Raw genomic sequence first — 17,267 nt, 5'->3', positions numbered from 1 at the left:
TCTAATGCACTTTTATTCAGGAAGAGAGCCTGGTACTCATATATGATGGCAATGAGCACAGAATAGGTAACAAGCAGGAGAAACCCAGACATAATGGTAAGAAATACATCTGAACTGTACTATTTTATACTCTCCAATGTTGCTAGGAACATGGGTGATTTTGTCTGTTTAATATTATTATTATTGATGATGATGTTTATTTAAGACAACAGTGTCTCTTTAAACATGCCAAAAATCTATCGCTTTTCCGTTGCTACTTTGAGAAAGAACTAACTCAAGCATAAGAGGAGAATTAGTTAAAAACCAGTAACAATGATAAATATCTAGAAGCTGTTTAATTAAAAGCCCATTCCATGTCTGTCCACATTATTGATGGTGACATGCTGAAGCTTTCTGCACAGCTAGAAATCTAAACAATAATTTGTAAAAGCTTGATATACATGGCAATGTAGCATGTTGGATGAGTGCACTACTATCACAGACTTTTCATTCCATCCAGGAAGAGCGCACACCAACGGCTGAAACTTCCTTAGCCTGACAAAGGGTTTTTGAACCCGAAAGCTTGCTTAATAAATATTCTCCAACTATTTGGGTTGGTTTAATAAAAGATATCAAATTCACCCAAGGAACCTTGTCTGCCTACTATCACAGAAGCGCTGTCCCCATAGGAAATACTGGTACAATGGTTAGGATGTTAACTAGAGAGATCTGGGTTTGGTATCCATACTCTTTCCCAATTTTCTTGAACCTTTGACAAGTCACACTTAATCTTTCTTTGCCCCAGGAAGGCGAGGTGGTGAAAACAGCTCTGCCCACTAGTGGCACTGTGAGGACAAATACATAAAAGATGGCAGAGAATAATGCAGGATCATTGAAGCATTCTCAGCCCTTGTCGCTGTAAAAGTGCTTTCCATTATGTAGCCCATGGGTAGGTATATGAACTTCCCCTTTTCTAAAGCCTCTGAGATCATAGGGCATTTTACCAATGACCCTAACAGAATGTCATTGGCTCTGACCACATATCCAAGAACAAGGAGAAGCAGAGCTCTCCAGCCAACAAAACACCAGCCTGTTTTGTGACCTTCTCAAATAACGTGTGTCAGCTGTACTCTTCCTCCCTCAGAATGCAGACCCACCAGGGCAGTGTTTCTAAGCTTCACATAAAGCCACTTCTACCTTAGCCCAAATCTGCTTTGAAAACTGGAAGACCTATGGATGTTCAGGCTGTTTAAAAAAAAAAGCTAAGCATGGGCCCATACTTTGAAAACCAGTTTATTTTCCTGGCAACATAAGAAAGAGAAAGAACAAAGACTGCAATGTTAAATGGCATTTACATCAACTATATTAGGGGAAATATAATCTGCACCTATACACCCAGTATGTAATTAAAAGGTTTCAGGAATCCATTGACATGCACAGCAGGAATGCTAGCGCTACTGAAATGGATCTGGATGATAAACCCAGAGGCAAAACTCACAGATGCTGGGGAAGTTCTGGTTAGGATTGAAACTCCACGGCAGGTCTCCATTTACAATAGGCCAAACTAAAATACCTGCAGTGAACCCCTGTACCCTTGGTTCAGTACTGCCAACCCCAGGGGTTCCATACCTATGGGTCAAACACCCCGCACAAAATCAGGATAATTGCTAAAACATCCCAGGATTTTCAGAAATAGTAAATGTTAGGTTTTCTTCATTTGATTCTGGTTTTTTGAGTCTTTAGGAGTCATATTTTCTTGTTTTTCTCCATAACGTGCATACTAAAATAGTCCCTTTTCTCATGTGAACTGAGATTCTCATATAACCACGTCTCCAGAAGCTAGGACTTAAGAGAAGCCCAAAAACTCAACATTAAAACTTAAAGAGCTTGTAAACTGGCGGCTGTACACATATAGGTCACATTCAGATGTACAAGCATGTGGTGCCACAAACCGAAAGTGATGCACGTTAAACTGAAAGAGGTGCGGGGGCAAAATCTGCTACTGGGATTTCCTGGTAGTAGCCCTTCCTCCCCCCCCAAAAAAGGTGGTGCAAAGCATGCAAAAATTGCACGTGCTGGGATAAATGCGGAGACAGGGGAGCAGGCAGCCCTGGGCTGCCTGCTTCCCCATCTCTGCGCACTGCTGAGCCCCTGGGCTGAGGCACACTGCCCCTCAACCCGCCCTGGAGCAACTGGCTGGGGGGCAGTGTGCCTTGTAACAGGGGAAAAGGCAGCCCTGGGATGCTGCTCCCCTGTCTCCACATGCCTTAGTGCAGGGGCTCCACTGTGGAGCCCCCACACTGAGGCACGTGGAGACGAGGGAGCAGGCGGCCCAGGGTTACCTGCTCCCCCATCTCCGCGTGCCACTCCCCCGCTGGCTGGGGTGCGGGTACATCAGTGTGGGAGCTGCCTGCTGGCTAGCCCCACACGGAAGCACACTGTGTCCCAGCCAGCCCCCTTCACCAGCTGGGGGTCAGGAGGAGCTGGATATGGCCTGCAAAAAAGGGTATATGCAGGAGTGTGCGCTGAGGCACAAAGCAGCAGCACAAATTTGTGCTACTGCAAGCGCGTGCTCCTGCTCGTCTGGACGCAGCCATAGATACTACTGTATGTGCAATTCCATGCTCAATACACTATCACCGCATGAGCTAAAGTGGTAGCACTGTTATAGAGTGTAAGAAGCTTTTCCTGTCACACAAGTCAGTCACTAGAGGGAGATAATCAGATGCATTACAAACGCTTACTCTTGTGCTTAACTTCAAGGGTGGCCTACAGATGTGGGGAGAAACCCACACCCAGAGCTTTACGTTCAGCTAGGCATGCCCTCACACCAAGTGTAGCACATTCCCAGAAGAGGAATCGTGTCAGTTTGACCCGGCTCGCCCAGTGTCTGTATAGCACGTGTGCTTCAGCAGGGCTTTTTGGCACTTATCTAAAAGCTGACTGAATCTATTGAACTGAATCACTGATTGAAATTAAAGATTTTTTTTTGCAAAAATCTTGTTGGTCTAATAAAAGATAATCACACCTCTACCATGAGCCCAGACTGCTTTTTCTTTTAGACCAATATGGCTACAACCTGGATACCTGCTGCAGCATGTGAGCTATACAGACACTGGAAAGCCAGGTCAAACTGATGCAATGCCTCTTCCGGTAAAACACTGTGGGGGGGATGTCCATGTTTGTCAGCACCAAGTGCCTGATATACTCCATTCACTTCAACAGGGTTATCCATCAGCTTAAAGTTAAGAACATAAAAACAAGTGCTTTCTGGCTAGGGTTAAGGCAGTGTATTTTAGGAAGCCCCTTAACTCTTGAGTCTGGTTTTGCACAGCACAGTTTGGGAACATGTCAGTTATTAATCTTTCAACAACCTATCTGCTCTCCTAAAAGTTCAACTGTATGGGGCCTCACAGGGTCCCACCATCACCGGCAAAAGGGAAGGGGTAGTGCATGAAACCCAAGCAATGTACTGAATGTGATGCATCACCCCTCTGCTCTCTTCTACCCCAATCCCTGCACACAGCACACAAACCAGCTTGGTAAAACTGTCCTTGCTCCAGGTAGAGACAGACAAGTCATTGGTGCCTTACCCTGATAAGACGCCCAGCACCAAGTTGAGCATGAAGAAAGAGCCAATGATGATGAGAGGGATGAAGTAGAGCCAGTTCCAGGTATTTCCTGCTGCATCATTGGTCTGGAAACAGAAAGAAAAGTAGTTTTTAATCAAGTTCCCAGAAAGTCAAACATCCCTCATAAAAGACCTGCAGTGCAAGAGGCAGTGGACTTCCACAGGATAGCTTTCACCCCATGCCATTATTAATTAGCACTTTTCTATGTGCAGGACTTGAAATGAAGTCTGGAATCCAAGTAAGAGAATTCATTGAGCAAACGGCATTGGCTTAGTTCTCATTGTACTGTGCATGAAGTGTCCCTGTCACACAACTACTACCAACTCCAGAAAAAAAGAGCCATCTCTGATTGAAAGGACCATAAGCCTGAGGCTTAATACCCACTTAAATTAACTAATCCAGTCATTCCCCTTTTTGGGGATGGAGAAACAGTCCCTCCATTCCAATATCCCCCCTTTCCACCGAACGCTTGAGTTACCCGATGTTACATCTGAATCAAAACATAAAACAAGATGAGGAAGATGCGGTCTTCTGTCAATTTATGCACTGCATGCAACTAATGCAGCATGCAGCAGGGTGCCCAGAATTCACACATATCCACAAAAGAGAAGTTGACAGAAAGACTGCAAGAAAATGAGGTCAATTTGATCTTCAGAACAATGCCAGCTTCACACCTGCTTACTCAGCACTTTGGAACTCTGTCATCAAACCCAGGCTTTCAAACTCTCTGCATAAGCAACTACATGTATTTTGGAAAGGAAAGTTAGTTTATGGCAAAGTTTCTGCCTTCTTTGATCACAAGGGAGCTGTTGTTTAAGGAACTGCTGAAAAATAAAATGCCATGTGGCCACAATCCAAGCCAAGTCCTGGAAAACTTCAGTTTTTTTCTCTTGTAAATGAAAAATGCAGCAACTTTAGAATCAGCCTATTGGGCATTTAAAGGTAAAAAGCATAGGAAATCTGCGTCGGTCCATCTGCAGTAGTTAAAGAATAACAATTCCATCATCTCTAACACAGGGGCTGAAATGCCCGATGGCCTATAAACAGCACTTGCCAGCTACTTCACAAAAGTGTCCACACAACTGCTGGTTTGAACAAAACCCCTTAATTCACTTTGACATAGACCCTCTAAGGACAGAAGGAGGAAGGACGGAAGGAAGGAGGGGAAATGTAAAGAAAGGAGACAGGAAGCAGCAGCAGGTAGAGAGAGAAGCAGAAATAAAACAAACCAGTTGTCCCAACCATAAAAGCAATTAAAAACATGCCCTTTCCAACAGATGTCAGCTTCTTGCTGCCCTGTATTTTCCCTTCCTTTGCAGTTTTCTTATCTTTCTCCACTTTTCCTCTTTTTTGCGTTTAGTTCCGTCTTTTCAGCTCTCCTCCCCTTTTCTCCCCTGCCCTTACACAAAATTGTTTTGAGCACACAAGGAAGGTGTGCAAACACTTACATCATTATTCAAGTTTCTATTCCCACATGCTTTGGCTATGCTGCTAGTATTGATATTAAACGGTAAGTGACTGGCGAGAGAGTATTAAAAGTCCCCTCTTGTGCTGCATTTATAGCAAAACATCATTCTATGACAGCATAAGCTAAAGAACTTTGGCTCTTTAGCCCAAGCTGTAGAAGCTCATGTTTTTTCCTTTGGAGGTCCCATTTGACCAACATGACAACTGTTGCAGCTGTACCTAGAGTGACTTCTTTCCCAATGGCAGGCCACAGCTGGGAATTGGAGTTACTCAGCCCAACTCAGGCAGGAGTAAAAGGGGTGAGTTGGGGTGGGGGAGCAGAAGCTGGAGCAGGAAGGAAAGGAACAGATGGCAGAAGGAAATCCATATAAACTCATATGGAGAGTGCATGATAGGTTACAGTGCTGCCAAATGATCATTTATCATTTATTTATTCATTTGAAGCACAAGCTTGGTGACAGATCCATGCTTCAATTCCATGATCAAAGCCTTTAAAGCAGAACATGTAGAAAAGGATCTAATTAAACATCTTCCTCTGGGTGTTTGCACAGTTACCTTATGCTCAGGGCTGGGCTGGATCTCGCTCTGTGCTGTCACATGCACAAAGGGCTCAAGGTGCTGGCAGAACTACACAAGAGAGAGGACAACGTACTCTAGGAATCTTCCCCTGTAAGGGTAGATTTTTCTTGTAAGCAGAATATATTTTTTCAGTGGCTCCAAAATTACTTGAGTCTGAACCCATTCCATGGCACCTCTTCTGCCCTGGTGATATGCTTTAATGAATCAAATTGTTGCACTGCCAGGAAAAACAGAACTGCCAACCCTCAATAAAACACTTTGTAACCTTGCAGCCACATCTGAGATTGCTGAGCAGAGAAGGGCATCGCTCCATGAGCAGAGCAGCTGGGCTTGCCTCACATCCCGGCTCCAGTCCTGCTCATTAAGTGGGGGAAGCCAAAAGATCAAATCAATTTTTATGGTTCCAGCTAAAATACTTTATTAGTTTAATGTTTGGCTGCCTGTTTCTGATGCACAGCCCCAGCCATGCATCTCACTTGATAGGGAAGAGCTGGAAATAAAAGACTTTTAATGATGTGACAGTATTATATCAAAATGCAGAAGGGAACTTATGGAAGACTCACAGCATCCTCATCACATGCAAACATCTGCGATACTCACATCCTCTGCAGCAATGATATAGCATGTTAGGAGTACTATTTGAATAATCCTTATGTGCCTACCAAGCTATGGACCCTTCGCCAACAAGAGATCTGAACACCTTGTAGTCATACTGCCTCTTCGAGTGAAAGAACTGCTTTGATTCTCATTATTCACATGGGAAACTGAGGCACAGCTTTCTCATTCAGTGTGTAAAAGATATTCAGATGAACTGCCATTATTAATTCAAATCAGATGTTTTCCTGCTCCACCATTTTTGCCATTCACCCTAAATGATCTTCTCTCTCTCAGGTCAGCATCCCCTTAACTTCCTCTCCTTTCTTGCCATTTACTGACCACAGTGCTGCTTGAACCAGCCAGCACCACTGGGAGTAGATTTTTACCTTCCGCTCATTAGTTCTTTGCGTTATCTGTAATAAATTCCTGAGAGCAACATTCTCCCTCTTTCCTTTTATGCAGATCTAAGCACGTTGGTAACAGTCAACAGGTAACATCTAAGCTGACCATCTACTCTGTGGCTAGGGACAGACATTACACATAAACTGCTTTAAATCATCAGAAACTGATTTAAACCTGTAACAAACTTTCAGTGCACATAAATCAGTTTCAAAATGGCTGAAATGGGTTTAAGATAAACCTGGCTGAATGTAGTATCAAGACTTAATTGATTTGGATCAAACCGGTTTATGAAACTTCTGCCCCAGACCCCTTCCTGGTTTAAGTTAAATTGCAGTCCCCCAGCATCCCAGCCTGCTTTCCAGCTGGGCTGGGCTGAGCTGTGCTGTCTACTCCAGCAAAAAAGAGTTATGAGGGGAGAAGGGGGGCAGGGTCTGTGCCCCCCAGACAAATCGTGGCTGGGATCTGGGGCCAAGAAGGTGGGTTAAACCCTCCTTCCCTTGAGTACAGAGCTGCCCTGCCCTGCTAAACTGCTGGTTGCAGCTGTGGACTACAAATCCCAGAGGCACCTGGAAACAGGAAGAGGTAGTAATGAGCAACCCTGCAGAGTTCTGTTGTTGTAAATCTGGACTACAAATCCCAGAGACCTCGGGGACAGCAGGAATAGGAAGCAAACACACAGTCCATGCTGGCTACATGCCAGAGAACCATGCTCTAGTGCCCCCCTCCCCCCCGGCTCTCGGCCTGAGCCACTGCAAGCATGTGGCTGCATTTCCTGAATCAAAAGTAAATGTCTGTCCAGCTGCTTCTCAGTTTAATCTCTGAAGCTTAGGCTAAACTTCAAAGACTGAACTGATTCAGCTTCAGGCTTTTTGACCATCTGTACTTAGCCTGTAAGCCCTATGCTCAACTCCTGATAGCAGGATGTCCTAACCCTGGAAGCTCTGTTGAACATCAGGGTGTTAAGATGACCTCGCCTCATTCTGCAGTTTGTCTAGAACTTACCCTGGTGAGCAGGAAACACAGGAAGTCTGCTTACAGATACCCCACCATTCCCTGCTCTTGACATCTGGGACTTTTGCATTCCACTTCTTCTGCCTACAGCCCATAAGTAGAGAAAGGCCCAGAAAAAGAGAGAAATAGTTTGCAAACTAATTCACAGAAGATAACTGAAAGGGATCCTGGGATACATTTTAGTACCATGCTCAAAATATAAGAATCACAATGCGGGTGACTCTGGTACGGGCTACAAACTATGCCACAGCAAGAGAAAGGTAGTTTAGGAGGTCAAGCTGATCGAAGACAGTCCCAACCTGACTCCCCCACTGACAAAAAACAGTATTGAAGTTGATTAGTAAGTATAGGATGACTCCCAGGTGACTTGACTGATATCAAAGAAAGTTTGGAATTAAATAAAATTCACACATTCCTATCACCCAGACCTGTTCTATAGCCACTAGATCATTGGCCTTGTTCCACTGGCAAGATGGCAGTCTCTGTCTGACTGCTAATTCATTCAAAATTATGTCTTAAAATAATTTTCTTGAAAACAAGTTACTCTTCCTTGCAGTCAGCTGCAGCAAGTAGAAGCCCTTTTATGCCACCCTTCAGCTTTACCCTTTATAACCTGAATCTTCATAGATTCATAGATGTTAGGGTCGGAAGGGACCTCAATAGATCATCGAGTCCGACCCCCTGCATAAGCAGGAAAGAGTGCTGGGTCTAGATGACCCCAGCTAGATACTCATCTAACCTCCTCTTGAAGACCCCCAGGGTAGGGGAGAGCACCACCTCCCTTGGGAGCCCGTTCCAGACCTTGGCCACTCGAACTGTGAAGAAGTTCTTCCTAATGTCCAATCTAAATCTGCTCTCTGCTAGCTTGTGGCCATTGTTTCTTGTAACCCCCAGGGGCGCCTTGGTGAATAAATACTCACCAATTCCCTTCTGTGCCCCCGTGATGAACTTATAGGCAGCCACAAGGTCGCCTCTCAACCTTCTCTTGCGGAGGCTGAAAAGGTCCAGTTTCTCTAGTCTCTCCTCGTAGGGCTTGGTCTGCAGGCCCTTGACCATACGAGTTGCCCTTCTCTGGACCCTCTCCAGGTTATCCGCATCCTTCCTGAAGTGTGGCGCCCAGAATTGCACGCAGTACTCCAACTGCGGTCTGACCAGCGCCCTATAGAGGGGAAGTATCACCTCCCTGGACCTATTCGTCATGCATCTGCTGATGCACGATAAAGTGCCATTGGCTTTTCTGAGCATGTTCTTGGACACAACCCCACTGGTGCTTCCGTGACACAGAAAATGCAAGAAGACAGAACCCGCAAATCCAGCTGTGCTGAGAGGAGGTTGTCATTGTTACCACTGTGTTTTGCCGCTAAGCAGAAGTGACGGGTATGTTCAGTTCAACCCAGTTCCAACAAGCATAAGATGGGATTTCTTCTCCAGCCAACACAGATCAGCAGTGACCTGCCTGCTCGATCTGATCTTCCCTACTCCATGTATGTCATGACAAGGAAATGTTTTCCCTCTAGGGACCCTGCCTACTTCCAGTTCTGTACTTCCTCTGGTGGAGGGGAACACCTGGGAAGCTTAACGAATCTCAGCACAGCAGCTAAATCCCATATTCCATTTACTTCAAAACAGCCATGATCAAAGAGCGCACGCCAACACTGGTATAGAGACAGCGCATAAACATTCCCAAAGACTTAGCCTCCATTGTCAAATATGCCTTCATTAACAAACGAAGGTTTTGCTGCAAAAAGCTTCCTGCAGCAACACACCCAGCAGCAAACAGCAGGGGGAGGTCTTGGTAGTTGCTGCGTGCAGACGCTTAATCACAATCTGCATGAAGGGAAAGCCGCTGTTCTAAGGATCCTGAAGTTCCTAATGCACATAAATTAATTAAGCTTCACACATACTCTGTTAGTAGGCAAGGATTAAGCCCTCTTTACAGATAGCAAAATCACCACATAGGAAAATTAAGAGGCTTCTATAAACTCACAAGGTGAATTAGTGCAAGAGAAGAGAAGAGAACCCAGGAGTGCTGACCCCACAGTCCCTTTACTTTGATCACACAACAAACCTCACATACTGCCAGAGCTCTCCGTTTTTCAAAAGTGCTTCTCTGCATTAGCCTCAGAAGCTAAGCCAGAATTCCAGGAAAATAAAGGTGCACAATAAGTGTCCAGTCATATATGACAAGTCATTTGGTCAAACAAAAGAAACCAGCTGATAGTGGTGAGAGGAGACTAATATCCTATACTTGAGAGAAGACCCAGTCTCTGTGAAAGGGCAGCTAATGCCTGAGCTAACTGAGCAGCTACTACCTGCACTAACATACCATGGGAGAAAATGCTCCTTGGATACAAGCACTGCTCTGCACTCTACCCTTTCAGGTTTCCAAGGGTGCATTTTTTTATGGAACAAAATAAGTTGAATTTCCAGGTACACATAATTTCACCTACCAGAAGCCAGCAAGCTGAACACTAATAAGAAAGCTGAACACCTTATAAGAAGTGGAAACATGGACAAACAACTAGGGAGGAGTACAGGTTTCCCTCACTTTATACTGTACATGCATTCCTGGAAATGGCGCATAACTGGAATTCGCATAAAGGGAACCCACTTTACAATGTAACGAATAGGGACTCATTTCTAGCACTTTTACAAGACAATTTTTGGACTCACCAACAGCGGACAGTACAGTATGCACAAGCACAGGGCACTATTATAATGGGGATGGCAACTACAGAAACGCATGTCACAGACAATGAGCAAGGAGCACAGATCCACACAAGAGACTATATTTTGGTGCACATCACTCCCACAATGCACTGCACAAAGCAGCTGACCGTGGGTTTCCAACACGCCAATCACATAACAGTGAATTTACCTCACATATAACAAATTTTTGGTATAAAAAGGGTCATCGCATAAGAGTGAATTTGCACACACAGAACCCGCATAAAGCAAGGGAAACCTGCAGAAGAGCATTGTTCAGGCACGCAGGGATGAAGTCAGGAAGACCAAAGCACAATTGGAGTTGCAGCTAGCAAGGGATGTGAAGGGTAAAAAGTAGGGCTGTGCGAGGCTTCGGACCATGCTTTGGATCAGGAGAAGCTTCGGACGCTTCGGCATCTGAAGCAGCATGTCCGGGCTGAAGCACTGGCTTCTTTAGGCTTTCCGAAGTGGTTCGGAGCTTCTGAACCGCTTTGGAAAAGCTTCGGAGCCATCTTGGAGATCTGGCCATAAGGTATAATGGGGAATCAATGAAATATCTATACCTTTGTTGCTTTTTGTCTGATTTGGATACACTTGCAGGGGTGGTAGCCTCTGCTGAGAGCATGAAGCTTGCCAAGTTTCAAGAAGATCAATGCAGGGATTCGGGGGGAACTGCACCCCAAATTCTTGAAAGCAAAACTCATGTCATGTCTATGTGTTACACCACAGGGGGGTTAAAACTACAGGGATGGTAGCCCCTGGTGAGGTCATGAAGCCTGCCAAGTTGTAAGGAGATAGGTGCAGGGGCTTGGGGGGAACAACACCTCAAGTTGCTGACAGGCAAAACTCGTGACATAGATGACCCTGTGTGTGTTAAGGTGCAGTGAGCTGAAAAATGCAGGGGTGGTGGCCCCTGCTGAGGCCACGATGCTTGCCAGCTGTCGAGGAGATTGGTGCAGGGGGGCTCTGGGGCTCTGCACCCCTAGCTGCTGACAGGCAAAACTCGTGACATGGGTGCTTGTGCAACTGACTGTCTCTGTCTTGGGGCAGTTGATTGTCTGTATTGATTATTTCCTCACCTTAGTCTCTGGTTGTGTAGGTGTTAATTAGGTGTTAATGAGTTAATTAGCAAGGATTAACACCTACAAAACCACAGACTAAGGAGAGGAAATAATTAATACAGACAATCAACTGCCCCAAGACAGAGACAGTCAGTTGCACAAGCACCCATGTCACGAGTTTTGCCTGTCCGCAGCTAGAGGTGCAAGGCCCCACGGGCCCAGCACATTCCCATGGATGGGGGTGCCCAGGCCACCATGGGCTCATCATGCTCCCATGGATGCGGGGCCCCAGAACCCAGAACCACCCACACTGATCTCCTTGATGGCTGGCAGGCTTCATGGCCTCAGCAGGGGCTAGCAGGCCTGCAGCTGTCACCCTGCTGCGCCTTAACACACACAGTGTCACCCATGTCACGAGTTTTGCTGGTCCGCAGCTTGAGGTGCAGTTTCCCCCAAACCCCTGCACCTATCTCCTTGAAAACTGGCAGGTTTTGTGGCCTGAGCAGGGGCTACCATCCCTGCAGTTTTCAGCCCACTGCACCTTAACACACACAGGGTCATCTGTGTCACGAGTTTTGCCTGTCAGCAGCTTGAGGTGCAGATCCCCCCAAACCCCTGCACCTATCTTCTTGAAACTTGGCAGGCTTTGTGGCCTCAGCAGGGGCCACCACTCCTGCAATTTTCACCCCCCTGTGGCATAACACATAGATGTGATATGAGTTTTGCTTTTAAGAATTTGGGGTGCAGTTTCCCCCAAGCTCCTACACCGATCTTCTTGGCAGGCTTCATGCTCCCAGCAGAGGCTACCACCCCTGCAAGTTTCATCCACATCATAGAAACAACAACAAAGGTATAGATATTTCATTGATTCCCCATTATATCATATGCTCGGATCTCCGAAGCTTCGGAGCCGCTTCGGCCAGATCGAAGTGGGAACCCAGTCTGGAGCTCCAGATTGGATCACTGCCATCTGAAGCAGCTGGATCTAAAGCTGGATCGAACCGCTGTCTACTTGCACAAGCCTAGTAAGAAGAAGGGATTCTACAACTATGTCAGTAACAAGAGTAAGATCAGGGAAACTGTGGGTCCCTTACTGAACTGGGGAAGAAACCTAGTGACAGAGGATGCAGAAAAGGCTGAAGTGCTCAATTACTTTTTCACCTCAATCTTCACAGGCAAGGTCAGCTCTCAGACTACTGCACCAGGCAGCACAGTTTGGGGAGGAGGTGAGCAGCTAACACTGGTGAAAGAACAAATTAGGGACTATTCAGAAAAGATAGACAAATACAAGTCCATGGGGCCAGATGGGATGTACCCAAGGATGTTAAGAGAGTTGACTGATGTTTTTGCAGAGCCACTGGCCATCATCTTTGAAAACTCATGGTGTTCAGGAGATGTCCTGGATGACTGGAAAAGGGCAAACATAGTGACTATATTTAAGAAAGGAAAAAAGCAGGATCCAGGGAACTACAGACCTCAGTCCCGGGAAAAATTATGGAGCAGTTCCTCAAGGAATTCATTTTTAAGCGCTTGGAGGAGAAGAAGGTAATTAGGAACAGTCAGCATGGATTCACCAGGGGCAAGTCATGCCTGACCAACCTGATTGCCTTCTGTGAGATGACTGGCGCTGTGGACACAGGGAAACCAGGGGATGTGGTGTACCTTGATTTCAGCAAGGCTTTTGATACGGTCTCCCACTACATTCTCGCAAGCAAGCTAAGGATGAATGGACTGTAAGGTGGACAGAAAACTGGCCAGAGCATCAGGCATAGAGAGTAATAATCAATGGCTTGATGTCTAGCTGGCAGCCGGTATCAAGTGGAGTGCCCCAGGGGTTGGTCCTGGGGCTGGTTTCGTTCAATATCTTCATCAACGACTTGGAAGATGGCACAGAGTGCACCCTCAGCAAGTTTCCAGATGTCACCAAGCTGGGGGCGGGGAATAATAGTTACGCTGGAGGGTAGGGCTAGGATTCAGAGTGACCTAGACATATTGGAAGATTGGGCCAAATGAAATCTCATGGGGTTCAACATGGGCAAGTACAAAGTCCTGCTCTTAGGACGAAACAATCTCACGCATCTGTACAGGCTGGGGGATGACTGGCTGGGCAGCAGCTCTGCAGAAAGGGACCTGGGGGTTACAGTGGACAATATGCTGAATATGAGCCAGCAGTGTGCCCTTGTTGCAAAGAAAGCTAACGGCATCCTGGGCTGTATTGGTAGGAGTGCTGCCAGCAGGTCAAGGGAAATGATTATTCCCCTCTATTCAGCATTGGTGAGGCCACATCTGGAGTACTGTGTCCAGTTTTGGGGCCCCCACTGGAGAAAGGATGTGGACAAATTGGAGAAGGTCCAGCGGAGGGCAACAAAATGGTGAGGGGGCTGGGAGACATGACTTATGAGGAAAGACTGAGGGAATGGGGTTTATTTAGGGGATTTAATAGCAGCCTTCATGCTGAAAGGGAGTTCAAAAGAGGATGGAGCCAGACTGTTCTCAGTGGTGACATGACAAAATAAGGAGCAACAGTCTCAAGCTGCAGCAACAGAAGTTTAGGCTAGATATTAGGAAGAATGTTCTCAGCAGGAGGGTAGTAAAGCACTGGAACAGGTTTCCCAGAGAGGTTGTGGACTCACCATCCTTGGAGATTTTTAAGACCCGGCTAAACAAAGCTTGGCTGGGATGATCTAGTTGGGGATGGTGCTGCTTTGAGCAGGGGGTTGGACTAGATGACCTCCTGAGGTCCCTGCCAACCCTCATTTTCTATGATTCTATATACATCCCTCAAGGGCATCCACAGCTCTGAGGAGCCCCATTCTCTAGCTTGGAGTTCACAGTTCCTTGTAGCCCGTGGAAACAACATGCTTGCTGCCCCTTTCTCCCTGTACCACAGCTTGATTTCACACAGGCCAAGACCTGAATGGCACAGGCAGAATTGCAGCACATGTTTAAATAACGTATTCAAATAACCGATTAAACATTGTGCTGAGCCTATTAAATCCTCTCTGAGAACATAACGGCAGAAGAACAAAAAAAAGGGCTCCCCACTGGAAGATGCTGGGTGGCACATGCCAACAACTTTGAATTCCCTTTCCAGGGACAGTCATGCTGTGGTGAACTTTAAACAATAAATAGAATAGTTGAACAAAGCCATATTTATCTTTCTTTTAAGCTCCTGGATTCCCAGCTTTCAGTCAAAACACAAACATTCTCCATGCCCCCTCTATCCCAACAAAAACCTTACTATCTCCATTGGCAGACCCTTACTTCTGTTTCTGGAGAAGAAAGAATAATGTTCAGGATTATCTGTACACAAATTTGTAATGGTTTAATTAAAATGTTGCAAACCTACACGTGCACATTCTTATCAGAATAATCAGAATAAGTCTGGATCTGACTTCCAACATTTATGTGCATCACTTCCTCTGTCTGCTACCCCCAACTACAGCCAAACTCTAATGATGGAGTCTCACTTCTGTGCTAGTTTGTATCAGCATTCGGGGTCCAAACCTAGTAAAAATTCATTTTCAGGTCTGAGGACTTATCTCCAAGTCCAAACCTAGTATAAATTAATTTAGGCCTGATGTTCAAGAATACTCCAACATCTAACATTAGCATTCTTCCTACTGTTTCTGTCTGCAGATCCAGACCTAGAGTTCTGTATATGTATGAAGTGGGCTTGAGTTGTTCCCTCAGGATGGAATTTACTTTCACAACATTATTCCTGGTCTGCTCCAGATTAAGAGGAAAATGAATCCCTGCATCTCTGCCCAAGGAGTTTCACAGTGGTTTATGCATTTCATGTTTTTTGGTTTTCTGAAGGGCATGGAAAACCTGACCTGAATGCCCCCGCATTTCCTAGGGAAGGAGTATAGTCACTGTGCTGCTCAGAGTAGCAAGCTCTGTTTGTATGAAAACTAGCACACTTGGAAGTTAGCAAAAATGTGTGTAAGTGTATCTGGAGAAGAATTCAATGGAGAAGAGATCTAATTTGACAGAGATATCCGAGGTGGAAATAAGCACAGGCCATTAGCTTTTTAGTATGTTTTAACAAAACACATGATGCGCCCAGAGTTGACTCCATTTTATTTAATTTAACTACTGGCAAAGGCTGACTTATTTGGGGCAATTAAAGTGTAATCTTCCCTTACAGAAGTGCTTTCACATACAGGAAAACTCCCAACTATCTCACAGATCTGAACTCCATTTACCTTTCATCTAAATTTCACAATTCTCCTTTGCTGCTTCTGTTAATTAGCAAAGCAATTTATGGTTGATTTATTCCCATTTATTCCTACTCATAGCATTAGATGCACATACAAGCTGCAAAATCAAATGCAAGCACATTACAGATTGGCCCAATGTCCACATGGTGCCCTGATCTCTTCACCCAAACAAATTTCTTCCAGGACCTGTTGCATCCACTGAGCCTTCAATCCTAGAAGGAGCAACAGCCTTTCCAACAGGACAAATAGGGGTTCTACAAGCCAAGAGAGGAAGGTAATTAAACACCCTACACTGCCAAAGTTGCGTCTTGGTTAAATCCATGGAGCTATTACTAACTGAGCACCTCTTACAATCTCTCACAAGGATGGAGTCAGTTACAGAACCAACCAGAACTCAAGCTAGTGACCACCTGAGATCTGGATGCGGGCTCCATTGATACAGCATCTGGAAGCATTAAAATCGTTAACGCCTTTGTCCTCACAACACCCATCCTATAGGTAAGGAACTGAGCTACTGGGAGACTATGGTCCAGATCCCAAAACAGACTTAGGCAGACTTTTAAGCAACTGATGTCCAAAATTGTGATGCAAAGAAGCCCCACCCAGTGAGAACCTGACCTCATTAGGAGGTTCCCTTGTTGACCTGGAAGTTCCATAAGAAAGCTCCTAGCTGATTGCTCTAATGACCAGGAAACTAAGCAAAGGGTCCCTCCTCCTCCTGCAGCAGTTGTGTGTTACAAAGAATGAGCCCTATTCAGTTCTATCGAAGGTGCTGGCCCTCGGGGTGGGTCCGAGTGCCACGTCCTGAGTGGAAGATGGTGTCTCCCCTGCAGCTTTGAGTCAAGGGCCTAAGTTCCAGAGGGACAGGAGTTCAGACTCAGTGCTGGCTAGCACCAGGCACCTCCCCAGTCAGAGTCCATTTGTTCTCCAGGCTTAGTACCTAATCCAGGGTTTTGGATTTGACTTTGGAAATAGGTATGTAAAATGTAGGCACTACAGTGATTAAATTGTAGACTCCTAACTCAGTTATAGGATCTGGCCCTAAGACTGTTTGTCAGTGTTCTAATGAGAATGCATTGGAGTAGACTCAATTAATTGAATCTGCTCCACACTCTAATGAGAATGCTCCAGCATTGCCACAGTGTCACATGTTTTAAGCCCCCACGTATTTTAAAATGGCCATGGTGCGCTTTATCTAAACCCTGTCAAATAAGCTTTAGATAAAGCATCCTGTAACCATTTTTAAACATACAGGGCCTTAATACACATGACAATAAGGCATTTTAATTAGAGTAGCTGTCCAGGAACTGCTCTAATTAAAATGCCCCCCCTTCCCAGACTCAGGCATATGTAGAGGCACTAAGCGACTAAACCTAACTCACACAAGGGATCCATGGAAGAGCAGGGAACTCTTCCATATCCCAGCCACCTACCACTGCACAGCCAATGCTGCTGCACAGAGCTCTACAGGCTAACACCTTGAGTTCAACCCAGAAAAAAACTGGAAGCTAGTGCAACCTCTCAGGCATCTCGCATCTTCTGTGAAATGAGATAATTGGAGCACGTTCTTTGCTAGTAAAGGTTCTGAATGAACTTCAGAGGAGGGGTGC

General features: G+C 45.6%; 1 protein-coding gene across 5 annotated transcripts in view; it reads right to left on the bottom strand.

Moving 5' to 3' along the window:
• The window catches only part of CACNA1B (calcium voltage-gated channel subunit alpha1 B), a 475,079-nt gene that overhangs the window by 236,891 nt on the left and 220,921 nt on the right, over positions 1 to 17,267 (bottom strand). For all 5 annotated transcript variants that reach the window (XM_059715546.1, XM_059715542.1, XM_059715543.1 and 2 more), the window contains one exon: positions 3,573 to 3,676. In XM_059715546.1, coding sequence (XP_059571529.1) covers positions 3,573 to 3,676 — 104 coding nt within the window. The remainder of the gene's footprint in view (positions 1 to 3,572; positions 3,677 to 17,267) is intronic.

The sequence above is a fragment of the Alligator mississippiensis genome, chromosome 12 (genome assembly GCF_030867095.1).
Source record: "Alligator mississippiensis isolate rAllMis1 chromosome 12, rAllMis1, whole genome shotgun sequence".
Classification (NCBI taxonomy): Eukaryota; Metazoa; Chordata; order Crocodylia; family Alligatoridae; genus Alligator; species Alligator mississippiensis.
This window is presented reverse-complemented; position numbering and strand designations above follow the sequence as displayed.